At 40.0% G+C, this 23293-nt stretch overlaps 2 protein-coding genes across 2 annotated transcripts in view; both read right to left on the bottom strand.

Moving 5' to 3' along the window:
* The window catches only part of LOC105537582 (DNA repair protein complementing XP-G cells), a 29814-nt gene extending 25343 nt beyond the window's left edge, over positions 1 to 4471 (bottom strand). Inside the window, exon 1 of the mRNA XM_011977234.1 lies at positions 3931 to 4471. Within this exon, the coding sequence (XP_011832624.1) occupies positions 3931 to 4018 (88 nt within the window). The 5' untranslated portion in view covers positions 4019 to 4471. The remainder of the gene's footprint in view (positions 1 to 3930) is intronic.
* A 5366-nt stretch (positions 4472 to 9837) lies between these two features.
* The window catches only part of BIVM (basic, immunoglobulin-like variable motif containing), a 33453-nt gene continuing 19997 nt past the window's right edge, over positions 9838 to 23293 (bottom strand). Inside the window, exons 7-10 of the mRNA XM_011977233.1 lie at positions 18394 to 18526; positions 15467 to 15553; positions 11282 to 11378; positions 9838 to 10418 (exon numbers count right to left, since the gene is read on the bottom strand). Coding sequence (XP_011832623.1) covers positions 10125 to 10418; positions 11282 to 11378; positions 15467 to 15553; positions 18394 to 18526 — 611 coding nt within the window. The 3' untranslated portion in view covers positions 9838 to 10124. The remainder of the gene's footprint in view (positions 10419 to 11281; positions 11379 to 15466; positions 15554 to 18393; positions 18527 to 23293) is intronic.

The following is a 23293-nucleotide window of genomic DNA, read 5'->3' as shown; positions in this document are numbered from 1 at the left end:
CACTAAGGCCTCGGTCTATGGGTCCCTTCCTCAGTTTAGATGAAGACCTCCTCCTTATATACATTCCTATTTTAAAATATATTGAGGCTGAGCACATGACTCATGCTTGTAATCCCAGCACTTTGGGAGGCCGAGGTGGGCTGAACACCTGAGGTCAGGAGATCGAGACCATCCTGGCCGACATGGTGAAATCCTGTCTCTACTAAAAATACAAAAATTAGCCGGGCGTGGTGGCGCGCACCTGTAATCCCAGCTACTCAGGAGGCTGAGGCAGGAGAATCGCTTGAACCCAGGAGGCGGAGGTTGCAGTGAGCCGAGATCACGCCACTGCACTCCAGCCTGGGTGACAATGGGAGACTCCATCTCAAAAAAAAAAAAAAAAAAAACAGAGAGAAACTTGAACTGATATTAATTTTTGCAGGTAAATTTCTAACACAGGGAAAGAACACTGAAGGAATCCCATCAAGTTATTTCTGTTTTTATTATGTGGCAGCAATTTTTCTATGCACTGGCATATCCAATGCACTGAACAAAACACAGTGTTGGCCCCATGGAGTTTATAATCTAGCAGGGAAAACACCAAGCCTGTGTGCTCCATGGCTTGCCCAGGCAATTTGTGCACTGCACTCGCCTTCACAGGGACTCTTATACACAATAAAAATCTGCTATTAAATAAGTTGAGCAGTTTAGTATTGAAATGAATGTACATTGCCTAACTTTTACTAACATAAAAAAAAAGCAGGCTCATCAACAATTAACTTACAAAACACTATGTAACAAAATACGTAGTGGAAAGCAAGCTAATGCTATGCTTATTTCCATAATATTTAGCAATACCACGGGCCAGGCATATCCAAGACCCTAGGGATATGCACCAAACAATCCAGCCATGAACAAAACAGTCCCTATCTCCAGGAAGCCAGTGCAACTGGACAAAAGGAATGGCAGGAGGTGATACAGCCACTGGGAAGTTTCTAGAAAGTGAAACTTTGATGAACATGTGAAGAACAGATTATAAGGAAACCAGTTCTAAAATGAGTTAAAATAGACCAAGTTAATGCAGAGAGTAGTGGTGGAGACCATGAGAAGAGGTCAGATAAAAGATACATCTCAGAAGTAGAACTTGGTGTTGATGTACAACTGTCTTGTATTAGATCGATGTTTCTGCTTGCTACAAGTATAGTCTGGAAAAGCCATGGAGCTCGCTATTGCATAGGATTAAATTAGTTTCAACTTGGCCCACTACTTTAAACTTTAACTTAAGTGAGGAAATCTAGTTTCAGATCAGTGACTCTCATCCCTGCTATCCATTAGAATAGGATATGAAGCTTCTGAAACATATGGATTATTAAACCCCATGGGCCTGAAATTTTAAATCATAGATACGGAGGTAGGTCTTCTTTTATTTTTTATTTTTCAATTAACTACAGGTAGTGCCAACACTCAGCTAGGGTTGAGAATTTTGTCTTGAATTCTTAGAGATGAAATATGTAAAATTAGATGATCTGAAAATATTCACATAAATTAGACAAGAAATATGAAAAATGGGACAATCTGAAAATATTTGTATAATTTGACTTGTCTAATTTCAGTAAGTTTATAAACGCAAAATTAAATTCCTGCAGACAGAAAAGTTAAAATCTGCAGCAAAGCCAAAAATCACTTTAGGTATAAGACCCAAAGACCAATAACATTTTAATACAAAAAATAAGTTTCTTTAGTTCTTTAGTTAGGTGACTTAAAATGTAATTAATCCCCATTACTATACATAGCCTACAGAGAATGTAATAACTTGCTAATACATTTAAATGCATCTTAGAAACATTAAAATCTCTAAGAGACAAAAGTTTAACTGTTAATTCTGCATTATTTGACACAGACATTTAGACTGTATAAATAAGACACTAAGCTATATAGATGGTTTAAAGACCAAACAATTTATTATAGGGATACAAGAGTAAATTATGAAACTAGTATAATCATGGGTAAGTTTGTCATTAACAAACAATACAATAAAATCTAAATAATTTCAGATGTCTGAATTCCCGTGAAAACGAAATAAAGCAAAATCAATTGTAGAACAAGTAATCAGATATTCTCCTTTGACATAAATGAGGTTATTATAAATATATGAGGTTGTCATTATGACTAGAATGGCTTTCACAGTTCTCTTTAAGAGACAGGCATGAACACTGCTCACTGCAGCCTTGACTTCCTGGGCCCAAGCAATCTTCCTGCCTCAGCCGTCAGTGTAGCTGGGACCACAGGTGCAGGTCACCACGTCCAGCTAATTTTTTGACTGCGTGTAGAGACAGGGGTTCACAATGTTGCCCAGGCTTGTCTTGAACCCCTGGGCTCAAATGATCCTCCTGCCTTGACCTCCCAAAGTGCTGGGATGACAGGCGTGAGCCACTGAGCCTGGCCACAGTCCTCTTTAGTAAGTCTTCACAAGGGCTGCTACATAAAATGATCTAAATCTTTGCTGAAGTTTTAAGGGTTCTTGTCACTGAAAACTAACCTTTACCCTTTATTTCTGAGAAAATCTTTAGACTGCAATGATACAGACGAACCGCTTGAGGGCAGCAACAGGGCATGTGCTCTAAAAAAAAAAACCCTTTGGCTTTCCCCAATTCAAAGTACCCTGTATAAAAACTTTTAAGCCAAAAATCAATTACAGATGTAGTCAAAGTCTATCCATTTCCAAAAAATGATAACAATCTCATCATATTTTAAAACTTATCAATGCCGTTTTATTTATAAGTTGTGTTCCTACTGAAGAATTAGGGCTCCGCAGTCACGGACTTCTTTGCTGAACGCCCACACACTCTTGCACTCCATTTCCGGTCCCCAATCCCCCCGCAATCATTTACAGGACTCTTTCCACAAGCCCACGAGTCCCTAGACTCATAGATCCCCATTTAGGAAACTGGTGTAAGGTATCACCAGATTCTGAGCCAGAATAGACACTCAAAAAAAAAAAAAAAAGATTACGTAACAGAAAAAGATCAAAATTTCAAAAACAGTATCACGTTTTGCTAATGAAAAAAGAATTTAATTCCAATGACAAACAAAACCAGCCAAACATGTACAAAAACAACAGTCCTTAAAAAGTCAATTAAAAAAAAATGGTAAAACACCTGTCCACACTACCCTTCCTCTAAGAAACATAAATGGGGCAAGACTCAACCAAAACTAATGGTTGAAATCTACTCTTCTCTCCATACTGACCTCCCGCACGGGATAATAACTTTAAGATTTACTGTATTACTCGCGCTAAACTTCTCTCATTTAGGTAATTTATTTATTCCTCATTCCAATCCTGTGTGTAGATACTATCACCACCTCCACTTTGCAGATGAGAGAATTAAAGCAGAGAGGAACATAAAGCACTGCCACAAAGAGACAAACCAGGATGCACAGGCCGCTAAGACTGCAAAGCTGGGGAAAGCAGACTGGGCGGCCCTCCTTATCACCCGATTCCGCACTCAACCTACCACGGATCAAAAATATTTGCGGTGGAAAAAAATAAATAAATAAAACATACCAATAAAAACTACAAAAATTTTAAAAATACAGTATAACAACTATTTACAGATCACTTACATTGCATTCGGTATTACAAGTAATCTAGAAGCGATTTAAAAGATTACGGGAGGCAGTGCATAGTTTATATGCAAATACCACGCCATTATATAGGGGACTTGAAGGAACTTGAACATCGCGGTATGGGGAGGCGGGGCTGGAACCAAAGCCCCGGGGATACCGAGGTACGACTGTACTTAGAAACCCTAGTGACAGAGATTCTATAGCGACCCCGATCCCGACCCAAGACCATCATCCTGCAGATGCCACTCTGCCCAAGGCAGAGCCCCGCGAAGAATCCAGCCCCGAATCCCTGCACCCCAAGTCCCAACGCGGCGTTAAGGATACCAACAGCCAGGATCTTCCCTTCCAGTGCCTCGGGGCTGACCTGACGCCCAGAGCACTCCAGCAGCTTCCAGAGCCCCTGGACCCCCATAAGGCGGCTGAGTCCTCAGAGCGGACCCAACAACTTCTACTCTAATTCTTCTACGACGGGCTGTACCGCCGCCTAGGACCCTGGGAGGAATCCCTCCCTGCTCCTACACAGGAAAGATGGCAAATAATACAGAAGCCACGATTTTCCAGGGCAGGGGAAAGCACTAACGGGAGCGCATTACAGGGGAGAGACTCCGGCTGCAACACGTCCCAGCTGCTGTCACCGCCTCCCGGAAGAAAGACAGGTCCAGAGAATGGCCTTTGGTGGGGAGGGGCAGGGCGTCGCTTCGCCAGCGCTTAGGCCCAAACGTCTGCGCCTCTAATGGAAGACCGGGGTGACAGGGCCACGCAGGCGACGGAAACAGCTAGAAGATGTCTCTGCGACACCGTTCGCCTTTGCTGGTGGGTCTGCAAACCCACGAAGATTGGACCCGCTCGGTTTCCGTCTAATACGACGCGCAGGGCGGAAGTCCCGCCTCCGTACCTGACGTATATTTTCTGCGCTTGCAGCACTCCGGAAGTGAGAGGTTTAGCTCCAGTGTTGATTTCTTGGTGAGTTGCTACCGCCACGGTGGCATTCTGAAATCGTTAAGCATTAAAACAGTGTGCAAAAGCACCTTCTTGGTTGGGTAACGGGTTTTTGTTTTTTGTTTTTTTGGTCTCACGCTGTCGCCCATACTGGAGTGCAGCGTCGCATTCTTAGCTCACTGCAGCTTGGAACTCCTGCTGCCCTAGCTCAAGCGATTGTCCCATCTCAGCCTCTCAAGTAGCTGGGACCGCAGGCGCGCACCACTACGCTGGGCGAATTATTTTTGTAGAAACGAGATCTCCCTGTGTTGCCCAGGCTGTGAGGTGACGATTTTCTACGCACTTTTTTAGTATCGGTTTCTCACCTTTGCGCCGCCAGTTGTGAAGACACTTAACACTAAATGTTGTTTTACACGTGAAGAGACAACCGAAAGGTGGATGCCTTCTTGGTTTTGTACTATTTATTTGTATGCTAGCACGTAGTAACCAAGGAGTAATAAAATTTAAAGCCTGTGAAAATGTTGGGGTCCCAACATTACTGAACAAAAGGAAAAAGTCAAGCTGGGAACTGCTCAGGGCAAAACCTGCCTCCCATTCTAGTCAGACATCCTCTGCTAACTGAGATAGATGCATATTCTGATTACCTCCTTTGTCTCTCATCTACCTGTGACCTGGAAGCCCTTCGTGCTTCCGAGTTGTCCCCACCTTTCTGGAAGGAACCAGTGTACTTACATATATTGATTGATGTCTCCTGCCTCCCTAAAATGTATAAAACCAAGCTGTGCCCCAACCACCTTGGGCACATGTCATCTGGACTTCCTGAGGCTGTGTCACAGGTGTTCTTCCTTAACATTGGCAAAATAAACTTTCTAAATTAATTGAGACCTGTCTCAAATTTTGGGGATTCACAAGCCTTAATCCTTGACATATAGTTTAGTTTTCTTCGGCATCTAAAATTTATAATGCCACGGCTTGTAGATCAGAAATGACTAGAAATCAATTAACAGAGTAACCCCAGGAAAGGCCACAGCTCTGGAACCCTCAGGCCAAGATTCAGATCCCCCCATCATGCCTCCCTATGGTCTTACTAAAGTCACAATTTTCCAGAATTTGTGTCCCCATCAGCAATCAGGGCATAAAACCAACCTTGCAGACTTCAGGTAAAGATTCAAGGTGTTACATGCAATGCACTTAGCACTAGTAACTACTCAATAAATGACAGTGTTAGCATCCATATTTGTTCAAATTTGAACTAAATTTAAACTCAGTGAAAAGGCTGATTTAAGGGAGCAGGCAATTTTTTTAAAGACTTCTTTATAACAGAAGTATATGGGAAATTGATTATTTATTTATTTATTTATTTTAATTTTTTTGACAGGGTCTCACTCTGTCGCCCAGGATGGAGTGCAGTAGTGCGATCTCAGCTTACTGCAACTTCCACCTCTCTGGCTCAAGTGATGCTCCTGCCTCAGCCTCCCAAGTAGCTGAGATTACAGGCCCCCACCACCACGCCCTGATTTTTTTTTTTTTTTTTTTTGAGACAGGGTCTTGCTTTGTTGCCCAAACTGGTCTCAAACTCCTGGTCTCAAACAATCCTCCTGCCTTAGTCTCCCAAAGTGCTGGAGTTACAGACATGAGCCACCGTGCTCTGTGGAGAAATCCATTTTTAACAAAACTATTTCTATGCCCAACAAGATGGTTCCCAGTGGCCATGTTTGGTTTACCTAGTCACAACTAATTTTCTACAGGAATAATCCTGACAAAGTGTTTTTTGCATTTCCTCCATATGTAAAGTAATCCCCAGAAACCGTTCCCAGTTGTTATTTTACTGAGAGTAATATAATTGCCTATTCAGTATTTGTCTCTTCCCCGTGGTAGACTGTAAACTTAGTGAAACGAAGAACGATTTTGTTGACTGTTACATCCCCCGCTCCTGGCACTTAGCAGTTCTGTAAATATTGCCTAAATGACCTCTTAAGCCTCTAGTCTAAAGCTCTCCGGTGCACCTTGCAGTCTGTTGGAAGAAGCTGCTTGGAGGTTAGGCTGATAATTCATTCAGATCTCATCTGAGACATACGTTGCATTGTGTTATGGTCTGAATTGTGTCCTCCAAAATTCATTTGTTGAAGCCTGAGTACCTCAGAATGTGACTGTCTGAACACATGGCATTTAAAAATGATTAAATTGAAATGAGGCCATTAGGATGGGCCCTAAATCCAATCTGACTGGTGTCGTTGTAGGAAGAGGAAATTGGTCCACATGGAGAGACTCCAGGGATGACAGGCACAGAGGAAAGGCCATGTGAGGACACAGTGAGAAGGCGGCCCTCTCCAGGTGAAGGAGACAGGCCTCAGAAGAAACCAAACCTGCCTGGTCCTGGACTTCTAGTTTCCAGAACCATGAGAAAATAAATTTCTGTTGTTGAAGCCACCCTGTCTGTGGTGTTTTGTTATGGTAGCCCTGAGAAACTAAGACACTGTGATCCTAGGCAAGTTTCTTCACCAATGAAAGCCTCAGTTTCTGCCAGCAAAACGGGAATGCCGCCAACATCTTGTTGTTGTTGTTGTTGTTGTTGTTGTTGAGCTATTTAAGAATTGACCTGATAATGGTGTCTAATTTAGTTGAGTGAATCGCTGGTACAGGAGGGGTGGGAGTGTTATGGGTAAAGTTGAGATGCAGAATGTGATGGATCCTAGAGGAGCTGCCTGAGCCCCTCCAGTCTGGGAGAAGACAAGTTGGGGAGTATTGTAGCTGCTGCACCAACTTGGCCTAATGATACCACACAATTCTTTAACAATAATGGTAGGAGGGAAAGGAACGGCGCAGAATTTGATCTAAATAAACTTTTATTTTTTTTCTGCCCATGAGCTGGGTAAAAACAAATAGCCAACATAGGTATTTGAGTATTGTAAGTACTTTTAAAACCAAAGCAAAGGCTGGGCACGGTGGCTCATGCTTGTAATCCCAGCACTTTGTGAGGCCGAGGCAGGCAGATTACTTGAGGCCGGGAGCTCAAGACCAGCCTGGTCAACATGGTGAAACCCGGTCTCTACTAAAAATACAAAAATTAACCAGGCATGGTGGGTGCATGCCTGTAATCCCAGCTATTCAGGTGGCTGAGGCAGGAGAACCACTTGAACCCGGGAGGCAGAGGCTGCAGAGAGCACCACTGCACTCCAGCCTTGGCGACAAAGCGAGACTCCATCTTCTTTTGAAGAAACAGCAACTAAGGGGTACATATGAGATTTTAAAGGAATTAGCTCCTTAAGATGCTGTCTAAAGGGCTCTCTCTAAAGACTCTGAATAGTAAAATTCACATCTTTTGGAATGATAATAGCAAACTCTTAAATAGCACTTCCTGTCTACAAAGCACTGTTCTAAACACTACATGTATTAGCTTATTCTTCAAAATCATTTATAAAGTAGATACTATTACCCCCACTTTACTAATGAGGAAGTAGGCACAGAAAAATAATTAACCTTAACTTGCCTATATCACTACAGGTGATACAGCTTGTTAAGTGCAGAGCCAGTATTTGAATGTTCATTGTATCTATGGGGATTCCTCAGAGCTGACCAACAAATCAAATATGATGGGAATTTTACTAATCTTCTAAGACAAGTATGCAGTAACTCTTGCTTACAGCTTCTGCGGGAAAAATAATCTCACTAAACTCAAACCTCATTGTGCTCCTAATAACTGGAAAGCCAAACTTAGAACACATCAAGACTTTTATAAAAACTGATTATGGTCAATAGTTTGAATAACGCATCCTCTTTTTCTAGGTGTCACCCTATCCTTTAATTTCTTATTTTATTTTGCATTTTTCTCCTTTCCTCTTGATTCTTCCTACCTACCTCTTCTCTGAAATATTCAGTTGAACTGTATGAAATTGCTGATATTCAACCATTTTTGATCTACAAAGATGACAACTTCATTTGGTTCAAACATAAGAATCAAATTGTCTATTTCCTATTAAATTAGAAATCTAAAATTATAGTCATAATGCATATTGTTTCATTAATAATAAAAGACACAAGATGGTTTCTTATGATGTACCAGTTGAGCAGAATTGACAAATTATCATGTACTTCAAAGACATAATGGTACTTTCTACCTAAAACAAAGGTTTAAAATCATTCATACAATTAAAAGTAGAAAACAAAACTTTATTTGATGAAAACTTTTTAAAAGTTCCAGTATGAAGTAACAAAATCAACAACCTACAAATCTCTTTCAGTTCTTTGCATTTCAAGCAAAATATTCTCTTCAGAAAAATGACCATTTCATAATATATATCCCCTTCTGTAGGCTAGGCATGTATGAGTGAACAAATGGATATAAAATTCAAGAAAAAATGAAAATATTTTAAAAATAAAAATCTGAACCTTTTCCTTGAGGTGTATTGCGATATGGTTACCAACATATTCAGCACCTTGTCATCACCAAGTTACTGATTTGAGTCCTGGAACAAGACCCTAAAATTAAAGAACAAGAGATCCTAGTCATTTGTGAGTCACAGATTGGCAGCAGAAGAAAAACTGACAGCAGCTAGAGGAGCTCAAAGACATGAAATTCACACTTCTGAAATATTTAATACTCACTTCAAACAGCTCATTGTCTCTACGGTTTTTAAAAAAGGAAACAGCTCAGAGTCTGGAATATGGGTAGTTGTCCTCTGAGTGACTTGGGCATTTCTTACGCATCTTCTGTACTGTTATCAACATACGACTCCATATTGAGAGAGCAATCAAACATCAGGAGATCTCATGTCACAGATAACCCTGGGCATAGAAACTTAAGGTGCCAATTGTTCTTTTACTTTATCCCTAAGGCAAACGTCATCTAGACTTACAAAAGTCTTTCAAGACCTAAGGTTCTTGTCAATATTTGATTATTACAAACCATTCAAGAAAGTCAAAAAATCGGAATCAATGCACTAAGTCATCCATTTGCACCAAAAGAAAGGATCAGTTTCTTGAGTCTTTTCTCTTTTGCCTCTTAGTCAGAATCCTAAGAACATAACCAGGAAACAAATGAGGCAAGCAAGATCCTGCTATAAATCAAAGAACTACTAGACTCATGAAATAATTTTAAACGCCTGTTAACCATGAGTGAAAACTAGAAATTGATGGCCCCAATTTCTTTAAGGGCAGATGGTACTTTACATCTTGGTCTTGAGAATAAAACTATCTGTAACAAATATCTAGAGATTCGAGTCATTAAAAAAGTCACTTCATGCTTAAGTATTTCAAATCTTGATGCTATTAAGTGAATTTGTGTTTGACTTATTTAGACAACAGTTGTAATTTTATTGAATTTTGTGAAATTTTCTGTCCAGATTATTTATATACTTTTAACTTGAAAGGACAATAATCTGTGCTTATCTGCTTATATATCTGAAATCACCCATCATAATCATGTACAAGCTTAGTATCTGGAGAACTACAAGGTTATTTTTTATACCACAAGATCTGCTCCTATTTAATGTAGGCTTACTAAAATCTTCTACTGTCTTTATACAGTCCTCTATATAGCAGTTTCATATATAATGCCAGCTGTTCAGTACCAAGCACAGTCAATCATTCCCATCGTAATCACTGTAACCCTGGTAACCACTGTTCCTTCTCTCATGGATACTAGACATCTTTTTCCATGCCGACTCCTGATGGAAACTAGCACTGAAAGACCGGCCCAGACGCCCATGCTGCTTCTTGGAAATATTGTCTTCACTCTCAGATTTGGAAATTCCCTGGGCATGTGTTGGAGGTTGTGATTCTTGTCTAATAGTTCCAAATGGAAAGTTCCAAAGGCCAAATCTTTGCCAGTGAAGTCTCTGGAATGCTATGATGCAATGCAAATTTCCCCCAACCTGAGAAGAAAAAAAAGTTGGGTGAAGAAAATAAAGGGAAATTAATTGTACTAATTTGTCCCTATGAACTCCCTTGTTTCTTTTTTACTTCACCTGCCTCAAAATGGTACTTTCCTTCCAGGCATCATCAGAGCACCTTATCCTGCACCTTTTCTGACAGCTGCCTTTACAAAATATAACAATGCCCACTGGAACCAAAACACCTTCCTCCCCGTACCTCTCTACTACTTACTCTCAACACATACTAGAGAACTTCCCCAACTGCCTAATTCAAACACCAAGATCATTCCTCTTCCTGTTTCTCCTATTCTTCATATAGTTTTATGAGTAAGATTGTATCAATGGGATATCATTTCCCGAGAGCCTCCCTCAAAGCCTTGTTTGTACACATGACTCTGCCACAAGGCCACAGTTAATCTGGCCCAAGCTGGGCTAAGACTATGGAACTGAACCCAAGACAGCTCAGTCTCAGTCTAGACTGTTCATCTAAAAAAGATACATAAGTTGAAAGATGATGATCACAAGAAGAAAGTAATCAGACAAAAGGAGAGCTAAGAACAATGTATAGCCCCCAAAAGAGTGAAGCAGACTACCAATTACTTGGCCCTTGCTATCATTCCAATACCTGCTACCATGTACCATTCCTTTATGACTCCAATACCTGCTACCATCTACCATTCCTTTATGACTCCAGGTCATACCCCTTGCCCTAGGGTTTTAAAGACAGCCCTGTGTCCTTAAAATAATTTTCACTCCTCTATAAAATATAAGTTTCTGTTATTTACAACCTAAAGAGTGCTAAGTAAAACACTGCATTTTGGTCAGCTGGGAAATGCCTTCAAACACAATGGTGTTCTTCTTACCTTCTTTGTTTTTCTATACTGCAGTCCCCTCTCTAAGTGCCGGATATCCAGGTATTCTGGATTTTGAGTGTTTAGATCAGTAACAATATCTGCCCATCTATAGTTAAGAAGAAAGGATAAAGCACAATTTTCTTTAGGTCCAAAGTATCATTGCAATGGAATTTTTCATGAGCAAGTTGCTGCAATATTATCACAGCAATAACTGGCAGTAATTCTCTTATCTCAACATTGTTTCATCTACTAAACTGTAATAACTTCTAGTTTTATGACAATTCTGTTTATCCAACCATTGCTAAGGTTCTCAGTATACAATTGGTTACTCTTCCTACAGAATAAATAAATACGAACATATTAGATGACATCCTGCAGGCTAAAGCAGCAACATGCTATATTTCCTTTTCAATTACAGTCAAGTCCACTTTTAAAATAATGTAAAGTTAATATGTCTCTATTAGCAGACAACACAATTGTGCAGAAAATCCAAGGGAATTACAAAACAACTACTAGAACTAATAGGATTTGGTAAAGATGTTAAGATTCAAGGTCTACGTAGGTAAATCAATTGTAATTTTGTATTCAACCAGCAAATAATGAGGAAATGAAATTTTTTAAAAATCAATTTACAATAGCATCAAAAAGTATAACGCACTGAGGAAAAACTTTTTATTGCAATATCTTTTATTTTACTTCAATTGTTTTGGCAGTACAGCTGGGTTTTGGTTACACGAATAAGTTTTTTGGTAGTGATTTCTGAGATTTTAGTGCACCCGTCACCCAGGCAGTGTACACTGTATCCAATGTGTAGTCTTTTATCCCTCACCCCACTCCCAGACTTCCCTCAGGAGTCCCCAAAGTCCATTATATCATTCTTATGCCTTTGCATCCTCAGAGCTTAGCTCCCACTTAAAGTGAGAACATATGATATTTGGTTTTCCATTCCTGAGTTACTTCACTTAGAATTAATTGCCTCCAGCTCCATCCAAGTTGTTGCAAAAGACATCATTTCATTCCTTTTTATGGCTGAGTAGTAGTCCGTGGTATATTCATATCACATTTTCTTTATCCACTCATTGGTTGATGGGCACTTAGGTTGATTCTCCATCTTTGCAATTGAGAATTGTGTCACTATAAACATGTGTGTGCCTGTGTCTTTTTCATATGACTTACTTTCCTTTGGGCAGATACTCAGTAGTGGGATTGCTGGATCAAATGGTAGAGCTACTTTTAGTTCTTTAAGGAATCTCCATACTGTTTGCCATAGTGATTGTACTACTTTACATTCCCACCAGCAGTGTAAAAGAACACATTGAGAAAAAATGTTTAACAAAAGACATAAAACTCCATACTGAAAAATTAAAAAAAAAAGTTGAAATTAAAGTTCTAATTAAGTAAAGATATAGTCCATGTTGTTACAATGTCAACTCTCCTAAATCTAAACTATTAATTCTTTCATTATTTATGAGACAGGGTCTCACCTTGTCACTGAGGGAGGAGTACAGTGATGCAATCTCAGCTCACTGCAGCCTCGACCTCCCAGGCTCAGTTCATCCCCCCGCCTCAGCCTCCCGAGTAGCTGAGACTACAGGCACATGCCACCATGCCTGGCTAATTTTTGTAGTTTTAGTAGAGATGGGATTTCACCATATTGCCAGGGCTGGTCTCGAAATCCTGAGCTGAAGTGATCCTCCCACCTAAGTATTGGGATTACAGGCGTGAGCCACCGCACCCAGCCGAAATTATGAATTCTATAGAGTCTATCCTCATCAAAATCTTAATAGGCTTTTGAGCAAAAAGACAAATCCTAAAATTTTTATGGAAAAGCCAAGGTCCTAGAAGAGCCAAAACAATCTTTAAGAAAAAGAAAAATTCAGAAAATTCGTGCTAGCTAATTTCAGGATTTAGTATAAACAATTCAGAGTTTGACGTCAGTAAAAGGACAGACAGATTAGTAGGACAGAGTCCAGAAAGAGCCCACACATACAGTTTTCAGCAGAGGCACCAAAGAAATTAAATAAGGAAAGGAAAATCTTTGTAAACAAATGGTGCTAGAATAACTAGATAAACACTGGGGGAAAAATCAGAGTTGAGCTCTACCACATACCACACACAAAAGGTAATTAAGGCTAGGCATGGCGGCTCACATCTGTAATCCCGGCCCTTTGGGAGGCCAAGGAGGCAGGATCACTTGAGCCCAGGAGTTTTAAACCAGCCTAGGCAACACAGCAAGACTCCATCTCTACAAAAAAAATTTTTAAATTAGTAGGGCATGGGGGCACACATCTGTGGTCTCAGCTACTCAGGAGGCTGAGGTGGGAGGATCACTTGAACCCAGGAGGTCGAGGCTTTAGTGAGCCATGATCGCACCACTGTACTCTGGCCTGGGTGATAGAGACCCTGTCTCAAAATAATAATAGAAATGGATCAGAAATCTAAACATAAAATCTATAAAGCTTCTAGAAAAAAACAGGAAAGCATCTTTGAGGTCGTGGGGTAGGCAAAAATTTCTTATTAGGCACAAAACACATAAAAGAACAAAATTGATAAAATAAATTTAATTAAAATTAATTAGAATTAGAAATTCTGTTCAGAAGGTTTACAACCACTTTGGAGAATTTTCTCACAGTTTCTTAAGTAGACATCTATACTATGAATCAGCAATTCTAGTCCTAGGTATCTTCCAGGAGAACAAAACATATGTCCTCTAAAAGACTTGTACGACAAAAGTGACTTATCTATAAGGAAATGATTTGGCCATATAAAGGATTGAAGTTCTAATCCATGCTAAAACATGGATGACACTGAAAACACTGTATTAAGTGAAAGAAGCCAGGTACAAAATGCTACATACTGTATGACACCATTTATACGAAATGTCAAGAACAGGCAAATCCCAGCCAGGTGCAGTGGCTCACGCCTGTAATCTCAACACTTTGGGAGGCTGAGGCGAGGGGATCACTTGAGGTCAGTAGTTTGAGACCAGCCTGGCCAACATGGCAAAACCCTGTCTCTACAAAAAATACAAAAATTAGCTGGGCATGATAGCGGGCGCCTGTAATCCCAGCTACTCAGGAGGCTAAGGTAGGAGAATCTCTTGAACCTTGGAGGTGAAGGTTTGGTGAGCTGACATCACACCGCTGCACTCCAACCTAAGCAAGAGAAAGAGACTCTGTCTCAAAAAAACCCAACCAAACAAACAAAAAAGAATAGGCAAATCCCTAGAGACAGAAAGTAGATCAGTGGTTGCCAAGGCTCAGGGAATGCGGAGTGACTGCCAAGGGGCATGGGATTTCTTTCTGGAGTGACGAAGATTTTCTGCAATTAGATAGTGGTGACTGGTGCAGAACCCTGTAACTATAATAAAATCTGTGGAATTGTACATGTTTTGCCATTTCTTGAGGCAGTATCTCATTCTGTCACCCAGACGAGACTGCAGTGCAGTGGTATGATCACAGCTTACTGCAGCCTCAATCTCCTAGGCTCAAGCAATCTTCTTGCCTCTTTTTTTTTTTTTTTTTTTTTTTTGGTTGTGACATGGTCTCAGTATGTTGCTCAGGTTGGTCTCGAACTCCTGGGCTCAAGCGATCCTCCCAACTCAGTCTCCCAAAGTGCTGGGATTACAGGCATGAGCCACCATGCATGGTGGGTGCGGTGAACTTTATGGTATGTGAATTATATTTCACTAAAATTTTTATATAATTTGTTTCAAGGCTTGTACATGAATGTTCCTAACAGCTTCGTTCACAAGAGACGAAACCTCAAAGCAATTCAAATGCCCATCAACAGGAAAATGGAAAACAAATTGCAGCATGCTTATGCAACAGAATACTACTCAGCAATAAAAAAAAATAAACTCCTGATACACATGACACAATGGAGGAATCTCAAATATGTTACTTAAGATATTGACGCAAAAATAATATTGTATGATTCTGTTTACATGGAATTCAAGAAGAGGCAAAGCAAATCTGTGGTGACAGAAATCAGAAGAGGGGCTTTCTATGGAAATTGATACGAGTAGAGAGTGAGGGTATTTTCCACGGCAATGAAAGTGTACCATATCCTATTTGGGTGGTGATTATACAGGTGCATTCATTTATCAAACTAATTATATACAACTAAGATCTGTGCATTTCATTGTCTCTAAATGTTACCCCAATTAAAGAAAATAAAGGGAAGTCAACATACTTTTTACAGTGAATGGCAGGATGTTTTCTACTTGATTCTCCAATTAAGATCCAATATTCAACTTCCTGTGGTGAGAGAGGTCCCCTGCTAAACATAAAATACATTCGCAGTAAGTTTAATAGTTACTCCCTTGAGTATATTGCTTCAACTATATATTAATAAAAGGCATACTAAAGTGTACTCAAACACGGCATTCATTCATCAAGAACAGACATTAGAGCTTAGGTGAGGGTAAATTTCTATAGGCCATTAAAGAGAACTTACAAATTAAATTTCAGCCTTAATCCTCTATTCAAAATCTAGGGCTATAAAATGTTCTAATAGACCACCTCTAAAATTCTAGGAGAAAAAAAAAATCCTGGAATGCTACCTGCATTTTTCCACTACTCTTCTCCTTTCACTGTGAATTCAAGACATCTCAAAAGGCATCCTAAAAATAAAAGCCTAAAGCAATGGAGTCTCCAAACACACTGATTTCCTAATCCCATCCCTGGACATTCTAATTCGAATAGGTCTGGAGTACAGCTGGGGATTTTTATAGTTTTTAAAAAAAATCTCACATGATTCTTAGGTAAAGACAGAAGTGAGGAACTCTCTTTTAAAGGGTACAAAGTCGGTTTAAAACCATGATTTATATTTGATAAATGTCTGAAATCAGGTGAAGATGCAGGATTAAATAATAAAAGAAACACACAGTATACCTCACTTACAAGAAATTCGACCTCCAGAAAGATGAATAAAGCATTTCAGCATTTGGAGAGAACAAGAGAGTTCCCTCTTGCTCCTCATTCACAAAACACAACTTCCAGCTTCCTGGTTCTCCCAGGTCATTCCAACCTGTCTCAGCATCCCTCTCTTCCCTAAACCTGAGGAGCCTTTGAGTGGGACTCCAAGGTCACGTGGCCTCCAACCACAAATAACCCATCCTGGCTGGGTGTGGCAGCTCATGCCTATAATCCGAGCACTTTGGGAGACTGAGGTGGTCAGATCACTGGAGCCCAGGAGTTCAAGACCAGCCTGGGCAACATGGTGAAACGCTGAAACCCTGTCTCCAAAAAAAATAGAAAAATTGGCCAGATGTGGTGGTGTGTACCTGTAGTTCCAGCTACTCAGGAGGCTGAGGTGGGAGGACCACTTAAGCCCAGGAGGTTGAGGCTGCAGTGAGCTATGATCTCACCACTGCACTCCAGTCTGGGCAACAGAGCAAAGCCTTGTCTCAAAAAAAAAAAAAAAAAAAAAAAAAAAAAAGAGCCCATCCTTTTCCCATGACCAAGCCAATCCCTTTGCTCAAAGTATTCATGGCTCGTGTTTTCACCAATTCTTTTTTTTTTCTTTTTTTTTTTTTTTACAGAAAGGGTCTCACTGTGTTGCCCAGGCTGGAGTACAGTGGCATGATCTCAGCTCAAGTGATCCTCCCACCTCAGCCTCCCAAGTAGCTGGGACTACAGGTGCACACCAACAAACTCAGCTAATTTTTGTATTTTTTGTAGAGACAGGGTCTCACACTTTGTTGCCCAGGCTGGTCTTGAACTCCTGGGTGCAAGCAATCTGCCTGCCTCGGCCTCCCAGAATGCTGGGATTACACCAATGTACCTCACCCACCAATTCTTAACAAGACACTTCTCCCTTGGATTTGAACCATCCTGGTATTATCTCAACCCATCATAAGGAAAAGTGACTAAGCAGGAAAAAACCCATTAAAACTGAGTCACCTCTTTCTTAGGGATCATCTCTTCCAAAAAGATGGAAGTTTACCAGTAAAGTTATACAGTTAATAAAACAGAAACTCTGGATTAGGCAAAAAAGAAAGATAACCACGAAGGTCATGTAGTTTCTGACACTGGAAATAAAAATTGGCTCAGAGCTTCCTTGCAATCAGGACAAAGGGGGAACCCAGATAAATTCCATGTTCTTCACTTTAAGAAAAGAAGACGCTTTTTAATTTACTCAGTTGTGACAATCTTCTTGACACTAGATTCTGCAATACATTGTACATGTGGGACATTGGATGAGGCACTAAGACATAGTCTGTAAAATCCTTTGCAACTGTTTTATAATAAATGTAAAAATTACTTTTCAGGAAGAGTGTGGTGGCTCACACCTGTAATCCCAGCACTTTGGGAGGCCCAGGCAGGAGGACCACTTGAGACCAGGAGTTTGAGACCAGCCTGCACAATACAGCAAGACCTTGTCTCTATAGAAAACACAAATTAATAAATTTAATGAGCTGGGCATGGTAGTGCATGCCTGTAGTCCCAGCTACTCAGGAGGCTGAGGCAGGAGGATCGCTTGAGGCCAGGAGTTTGAGGCTGCAGTGAGCTATGATTATACCACTGCACTGCAGCCTGGATGACAGAGTGAGACCCTGTCTCTAAGACAAAAACAAGTGATTTTTCAAATGACTTTTTCCTGTAATGACTGAACAACAGTATCTAAATGGATATTTTCAACAGCACAATTAACTAAATGCAATTCTGCAGAAGAATAAGTCATAATGCTTAAAGAATAGTCTAACTTGATGTCAGGAAAGCAGATCACCAAGCCTTCCAATTTCAGAGACTTCTAATATTTTTTAATTTTTTTTTTTTTTTTTAAGACGGAGTCTCACTCTGTTGCCCAGGCTGGAGTACAGTGGCACGATCTCGGCTCACTGCAAGCTCTGCCTCCCGGGTTCATGCCATTCTCCTGCCTCAGCCTCTCAAGTAGCTGGGACTACAGGCACGCGCCACCACGCCTGGCTAAATTTTTTTTGTATTTCTAGTAGAGATGGGGTTTCACTGTCTTAGCCAGGATGGTCTCTATCTCCTGACCTCGTGATCCGCCCACCTTGGCCTCCCAAAGTGCTGGGATTACAGGCGACAGCCACAGTGCCCAGCTATTTTTTAATATTTCTTAAAACGCACTTTCTAAAACATGTCAATGCTTACCTGAATGCTTTATTAGCTTTAAGAGGGGTTGCTTCGAAGCCAATTGGACAAAAATAATGATTTTGGCAATGATAGATATAAGCCAGCGATTCATCTTTCAATCCACGGGTTAACTTCGACAGGGCCCCTGAAGCTATTAAAAACAAACAAACAAACAAACTGAAAGCCCATAAAGCAGTGTCCACGCTTTACACAAAGGACTGGTTAAGGGCTTAAGGACAGAAAAGACATTACTTGGAACACACTGACACTGCTGGGGAAAAACAAGAGGCTATTGATAGGTACAAAAAATGTTAATAAATGTATTCTGTTTTACTCTTTAATAAGCTCATTAGCAAACTAAAGAACTAAAATATGTCCTTGCTTACCAAAACCTTCTAATAACACACACAGTTGTCTATGAAATTTAATTTGTCTAAAACCTGATACCTAGTGTATTCAGCAATGGTTTCAACTTTTCTGGTTGTACACAGCTATCACTTAAAATTCTGAACAAGCATGCCCAATATTAGCACATGCATTTGTAAAGTATATACATATACCTCTGTACTAATGTCTTTATAAAAGATATACAAAAAGTTGGAATTTAAAATTAGGTTAAAATATAGAGGTTCTAATATATATGCAGTACGCCCATCCCAACTTAAAAGACTACTGATGTATATGAATAAAAATAAACTCCAGGTAATAAACAAGTTCTAAAAATGCAAACTTCTCCTACTAATGAGACAGCCAAGTAAAAAGGGCTTCCTGGAGAATCTCCAACTGGTCTGCATGCTGGGAGGATGGGGTTGGGCCTCGGGAAGTGCCCGCTGTTTGCAGTGGGGAGGAGCCTGGCCTCTCCTGTCCCTGTGTGGTAACACCCCGGGATTCAATCTGTGAGATGAGGGCCTGTTAGCAGGAACCCTTCTCGCTTTGCTGAGGTTTTTCCTTTTCACCCAATAAATTCTGTTCCCCCTCACCCTTCAAAGTATTTGTGAGCCTAATCTTTCCTTGTTGTGTGATAAGAACCCCGTTTTTTCTACAACACTAACACATACTTTAATCTCTACACAAAACTTATGGAGGCTAGAGGAGTAGCCTTCAAAAGCCAAGTGACAAAGATAACATCTCTACAGAGACAGGCTGGTAGTACCACCACACCCTCTTATATCCACTCTTCCTTGGACATTTGCCATAACTATAATAGTGGTCAATTTCAAAAGTATTACCATAAGAAATGACTTTTTACCAGCACTTAGTACTCAAAGCCATTAACTGAGGTTTCATTAACTTGCATCTCCCAGAAGAAGCTAAATTATTTATTCATAAACAGCCCATTAAAACTAGAAATCCTAAAAATAGATGAAGCAGATGAAAGCTTCCAAGTCATAGTTTCAATGATTGACTTTCTGGCCACTGAAATAGCTGAAGACTACTAAGAACAGCAGGTCCACGGCTGTAGCAGAGAGCCAAGGAGTGATGCACAGTCCCTAAAGTCTATTAGTAGGGAAGTTGGAGCAAGTAACTTTTATATTAAGTGGAATAAGATAGTGCCACAAAAGGGGTCTAGAATTCAAAAGAGAAACAGCACATCAGGTTTGAGGAGTCAACAAGAAGTAGCATTCAAGATGAAACTTAATGAAGTGTCAGGATTTCAACAATCTAGACAGAGGAAAGCGCATTAGGAGAAAACAAAACCACTGGGGAAGAAGGAATATACTCAGGGAACAGCCCATGATCTAGTTTATAGAATATAGGGTATAATGGTATAGAGAGGCCTACTGTGGGACAACCCAACAATTTCAGGCCAAAATCAGAAAAAGATCACCCTCTGAAATAAAAGATAGTAAATACAGCATTTTTAAAATTTTATTTTTATTTTTTTTATTTTTATTTTTATTTTTTTTTGAGACAGGGTCTTGCTCTGTCGCCGAGGCTGGAGTGCAGTGGCGTGATCTCGGCTCACTGTAAACTCTACCTCCCGGGTTCAAACGATCCTCATCCTTCAGCCTCCCAAGTAATTGGGATTCCAGGCACTCACCACCATGCCCAGCTAATTTCTGTGTTTTTAGTAGAGACAGGGTTTCACTATGTTGACCAGGCTGGTCTGAAATTCCCAACATCAAATGTTCCACCTCTCTCAGCCTCCCAAAGTGTTGGGATTACAGGCGTGAGCCACCGTGCCAAGCCAGTAAATACAGCATTTAATACATTAAGGTAGTTGTCCAAGAAAGTAATTCTGTGTATGAGAAGACACAAATGTATTACTGAGGGAAGCTAAATTCAGAATGAAGTTGAGTCTGTACTTCAGTATGTCTTTAAAATCTGAAACTTAAGCAACAAAGCAACCACCACCAAATGCAGACCCATGATCTGCACGGCATAAGCAAAAGTTATGAACTGCAATACCCCCTAGAAAAAAACTAAATACATGAACATAAATACAATTTTCAAGCTAGCTGATTTAAAAAAAATGAATCTGGACTTGCCTGGCACAAATGTTGGTGGCTAAGTGAACCCATACTTTGAAGTTGTCTGAACAGAGACCTAATGTTGGCAACTCCTAGAGTAAATTTTCATTGTGGCTAGTGACATCTCTGAAAAAAATACTCATATTAACAGCTAAGTCTTATCAAAAGCCCCGGACTTCGCATTTATTCCATTAGTGTGCTTAATTTACAGTTACTGAGAGCCCATTGGAAATAAGCACCGGGAAGTCCCTGAATCACAGCAGTGTGGTCCCCAGGAAAACGTAAAGCCCATTGTGAAAAACAGGCCTAGCGGTCCTTAAAAAACAATTTAAGCACAGAGAGAAGATCCATTTAAAAGTGTTTTTAAACAAACAGCGCTACTGACAACGGTTTTCACCAGTGAACATCCCAGAAAGAAAAGAGAAAGCCTATCTCTGCAACTCTTTCTTCCGCAATGGGAGAGAACAGAAGAGATGTCTGCTTTACACATCAACCACCCTACCCCCTGAATACCATCAGAATACATAGGGTAACATGTGATGTCGTGGGCATCATATCTAGAATGTAAGGGCTACTCAGAACAGTCCCTATGGTCAAGGAGCTGGACACTCACATTAAACAGGTGAAACATAATAAAACATAGCACATAGCAAATGGAAAATGATGGGTGTGAATAATCAGTACTACAGGAATTTAGAGGAATCCAGGGCTAAGGTGGGCAAGGAACATATCAGAGATGAAGCAGGGCTTAATTGGCTCCCCCAATTAGCAAAGGTAAAGACAAAAATATTTCAGGAGGAGTAGGCAGATTAATTATGCCTCCAGAAATGCACACAGAAAAGCAGTAAGAAGTCGAATATTCTGGAAAAAAAAAAATGAAAGTAGGAATAAAATTTGAAAAATGTATTAAAACTTACTCAAAGAAATTACAGTAACCACCTCAACCTCCTAACAAAATAAAAGAAAAAAAGTTAAGGAAAATAGGTAGTTTATCCCATTCCTCAATGAAAAAGTGTGAATATATGCTGAAGGAAATTTAAACACATAGATTAAAAAAAAAAAAAAAAAGTCACTGGGACCCAATGCTACACATCCTGATTATTAAGGGAGCTGGTTAACACATGCACCAAATCATTTCATTTAAATAAGTCACAAAGAACTTGGGAGGTACCAGACTATCGGAAAATAAAATAAATAAAGTACAGATATTCAAAAGATCTACAAATGAGAATTTCTAGCAAGATCATAGTATAAAATCTTAAAGTTGGACAGGACAGTTGATCAAAAATCTTTTAAAATTCCAGAATAGTGGTTCCTAAGTCAACTCTCTCCATGGCCCTTTTAGTGTTTTACTCCATTCCATTAATTTAAAAATTATATGTTCTTACTTTGGGAATTTGATTAAATTTATATAGCTGATGTATCCTCGATACCCAGAGTTTCTTTGATAGATTTTGTCTCTTATTCTAATTTCTCTTGGTCTTCCTGCTTCCCCTCATTTCCTTTACTTTCACTGACCCATCTCTTCATCTGTCTTCTCACTCTATCTAGATACTGCTGATATTAATAGAAAAAGCCACGAACTGCTCTAATGAAGTCTTCTTCTAATCAGCAGACAAAAAGAAAACAAGTAAAAGGAATTATGAGTCTTGTTCTGGTGTCTCCCAGGGCCCTACTCATAATGCAGTCTTGAGACACAAGACTGAGAACTGCATTGTAATAGCTTTCCATTATGTCTGACACATAAGTATGACATTCGCTCCAGTAATCATTCCTATACTCCCAGACAAGCATTTTGGTCCACACCCCATTAAAAGAGATATAAAGCCACCCTATGAATCAATTAAGAAGTGATTCTGAGACAGTCTTAATCTTTTACTGTTTATAATGTAAAAGGCAATGTTCAAGGCACTGCTAAGATGTCAAGTTGAAAACATCAGATTCAATGGGTTGGCTCATTTCCGTCCTTAGGAACACTTGAAAAACTGTCAACTGAAAGACTCCAGAAGACAGAAGGAGGATGCACTGGGTTCTGATGGAAAGCAGGGCCGACCTAGCACACAGGTGCAGGTGAGTGTGTGTCTGGGAGTGTGGGGAGGGGAGAGCAGGTGGGAGCTAGAAGGAAAGATGAGCTACAGAAAGGGAAAAACAAAACATTTTCCTTTCCACATCATAAGAGAGAGCTCTTGCAAAGGAAGAATGCTAGCTTTGGAATGGACAACAAAATTCTCTCCTGGAAGTTTCCTAACTCCAATCTCCTGAATTCCTCCTGCCTCATTTCCTCAATTGAGAATTCATTAAATTAACTCCTATTGAGCACCTAAGTATCAGGCACTGTGATGCAAAAATGAGTAAGAACTTGGCCTGATCGTCAAGGAAGGTAACTCTAGTTTTTCTGCATGAAACCATATGGTGCACCAAGAATTACCTCGCAATGAAATCAAGGT

Source organism: Mandrillus leucophaeus, unplaced genomic scaffold (genome assembly GCF_000951045.1).
Source record: "Mandrillus leucophaeus isolate KB7577 unplaced genomic scaffold, Mleu.le_1.0 Scaffold175, whole genome shotgun sequence".
In the NCBI taxonomy this organism is placed as follows: domain Eukaryota; kingdom Metazoa; phylum Chordata; class Mammalia; order Primates; family Cercopithecidae; genus Mandrillus; species Mandrillus leucophaeus.
This window is presented reverse-complemented; position numbering and strand designations above follow the sequence as displayed.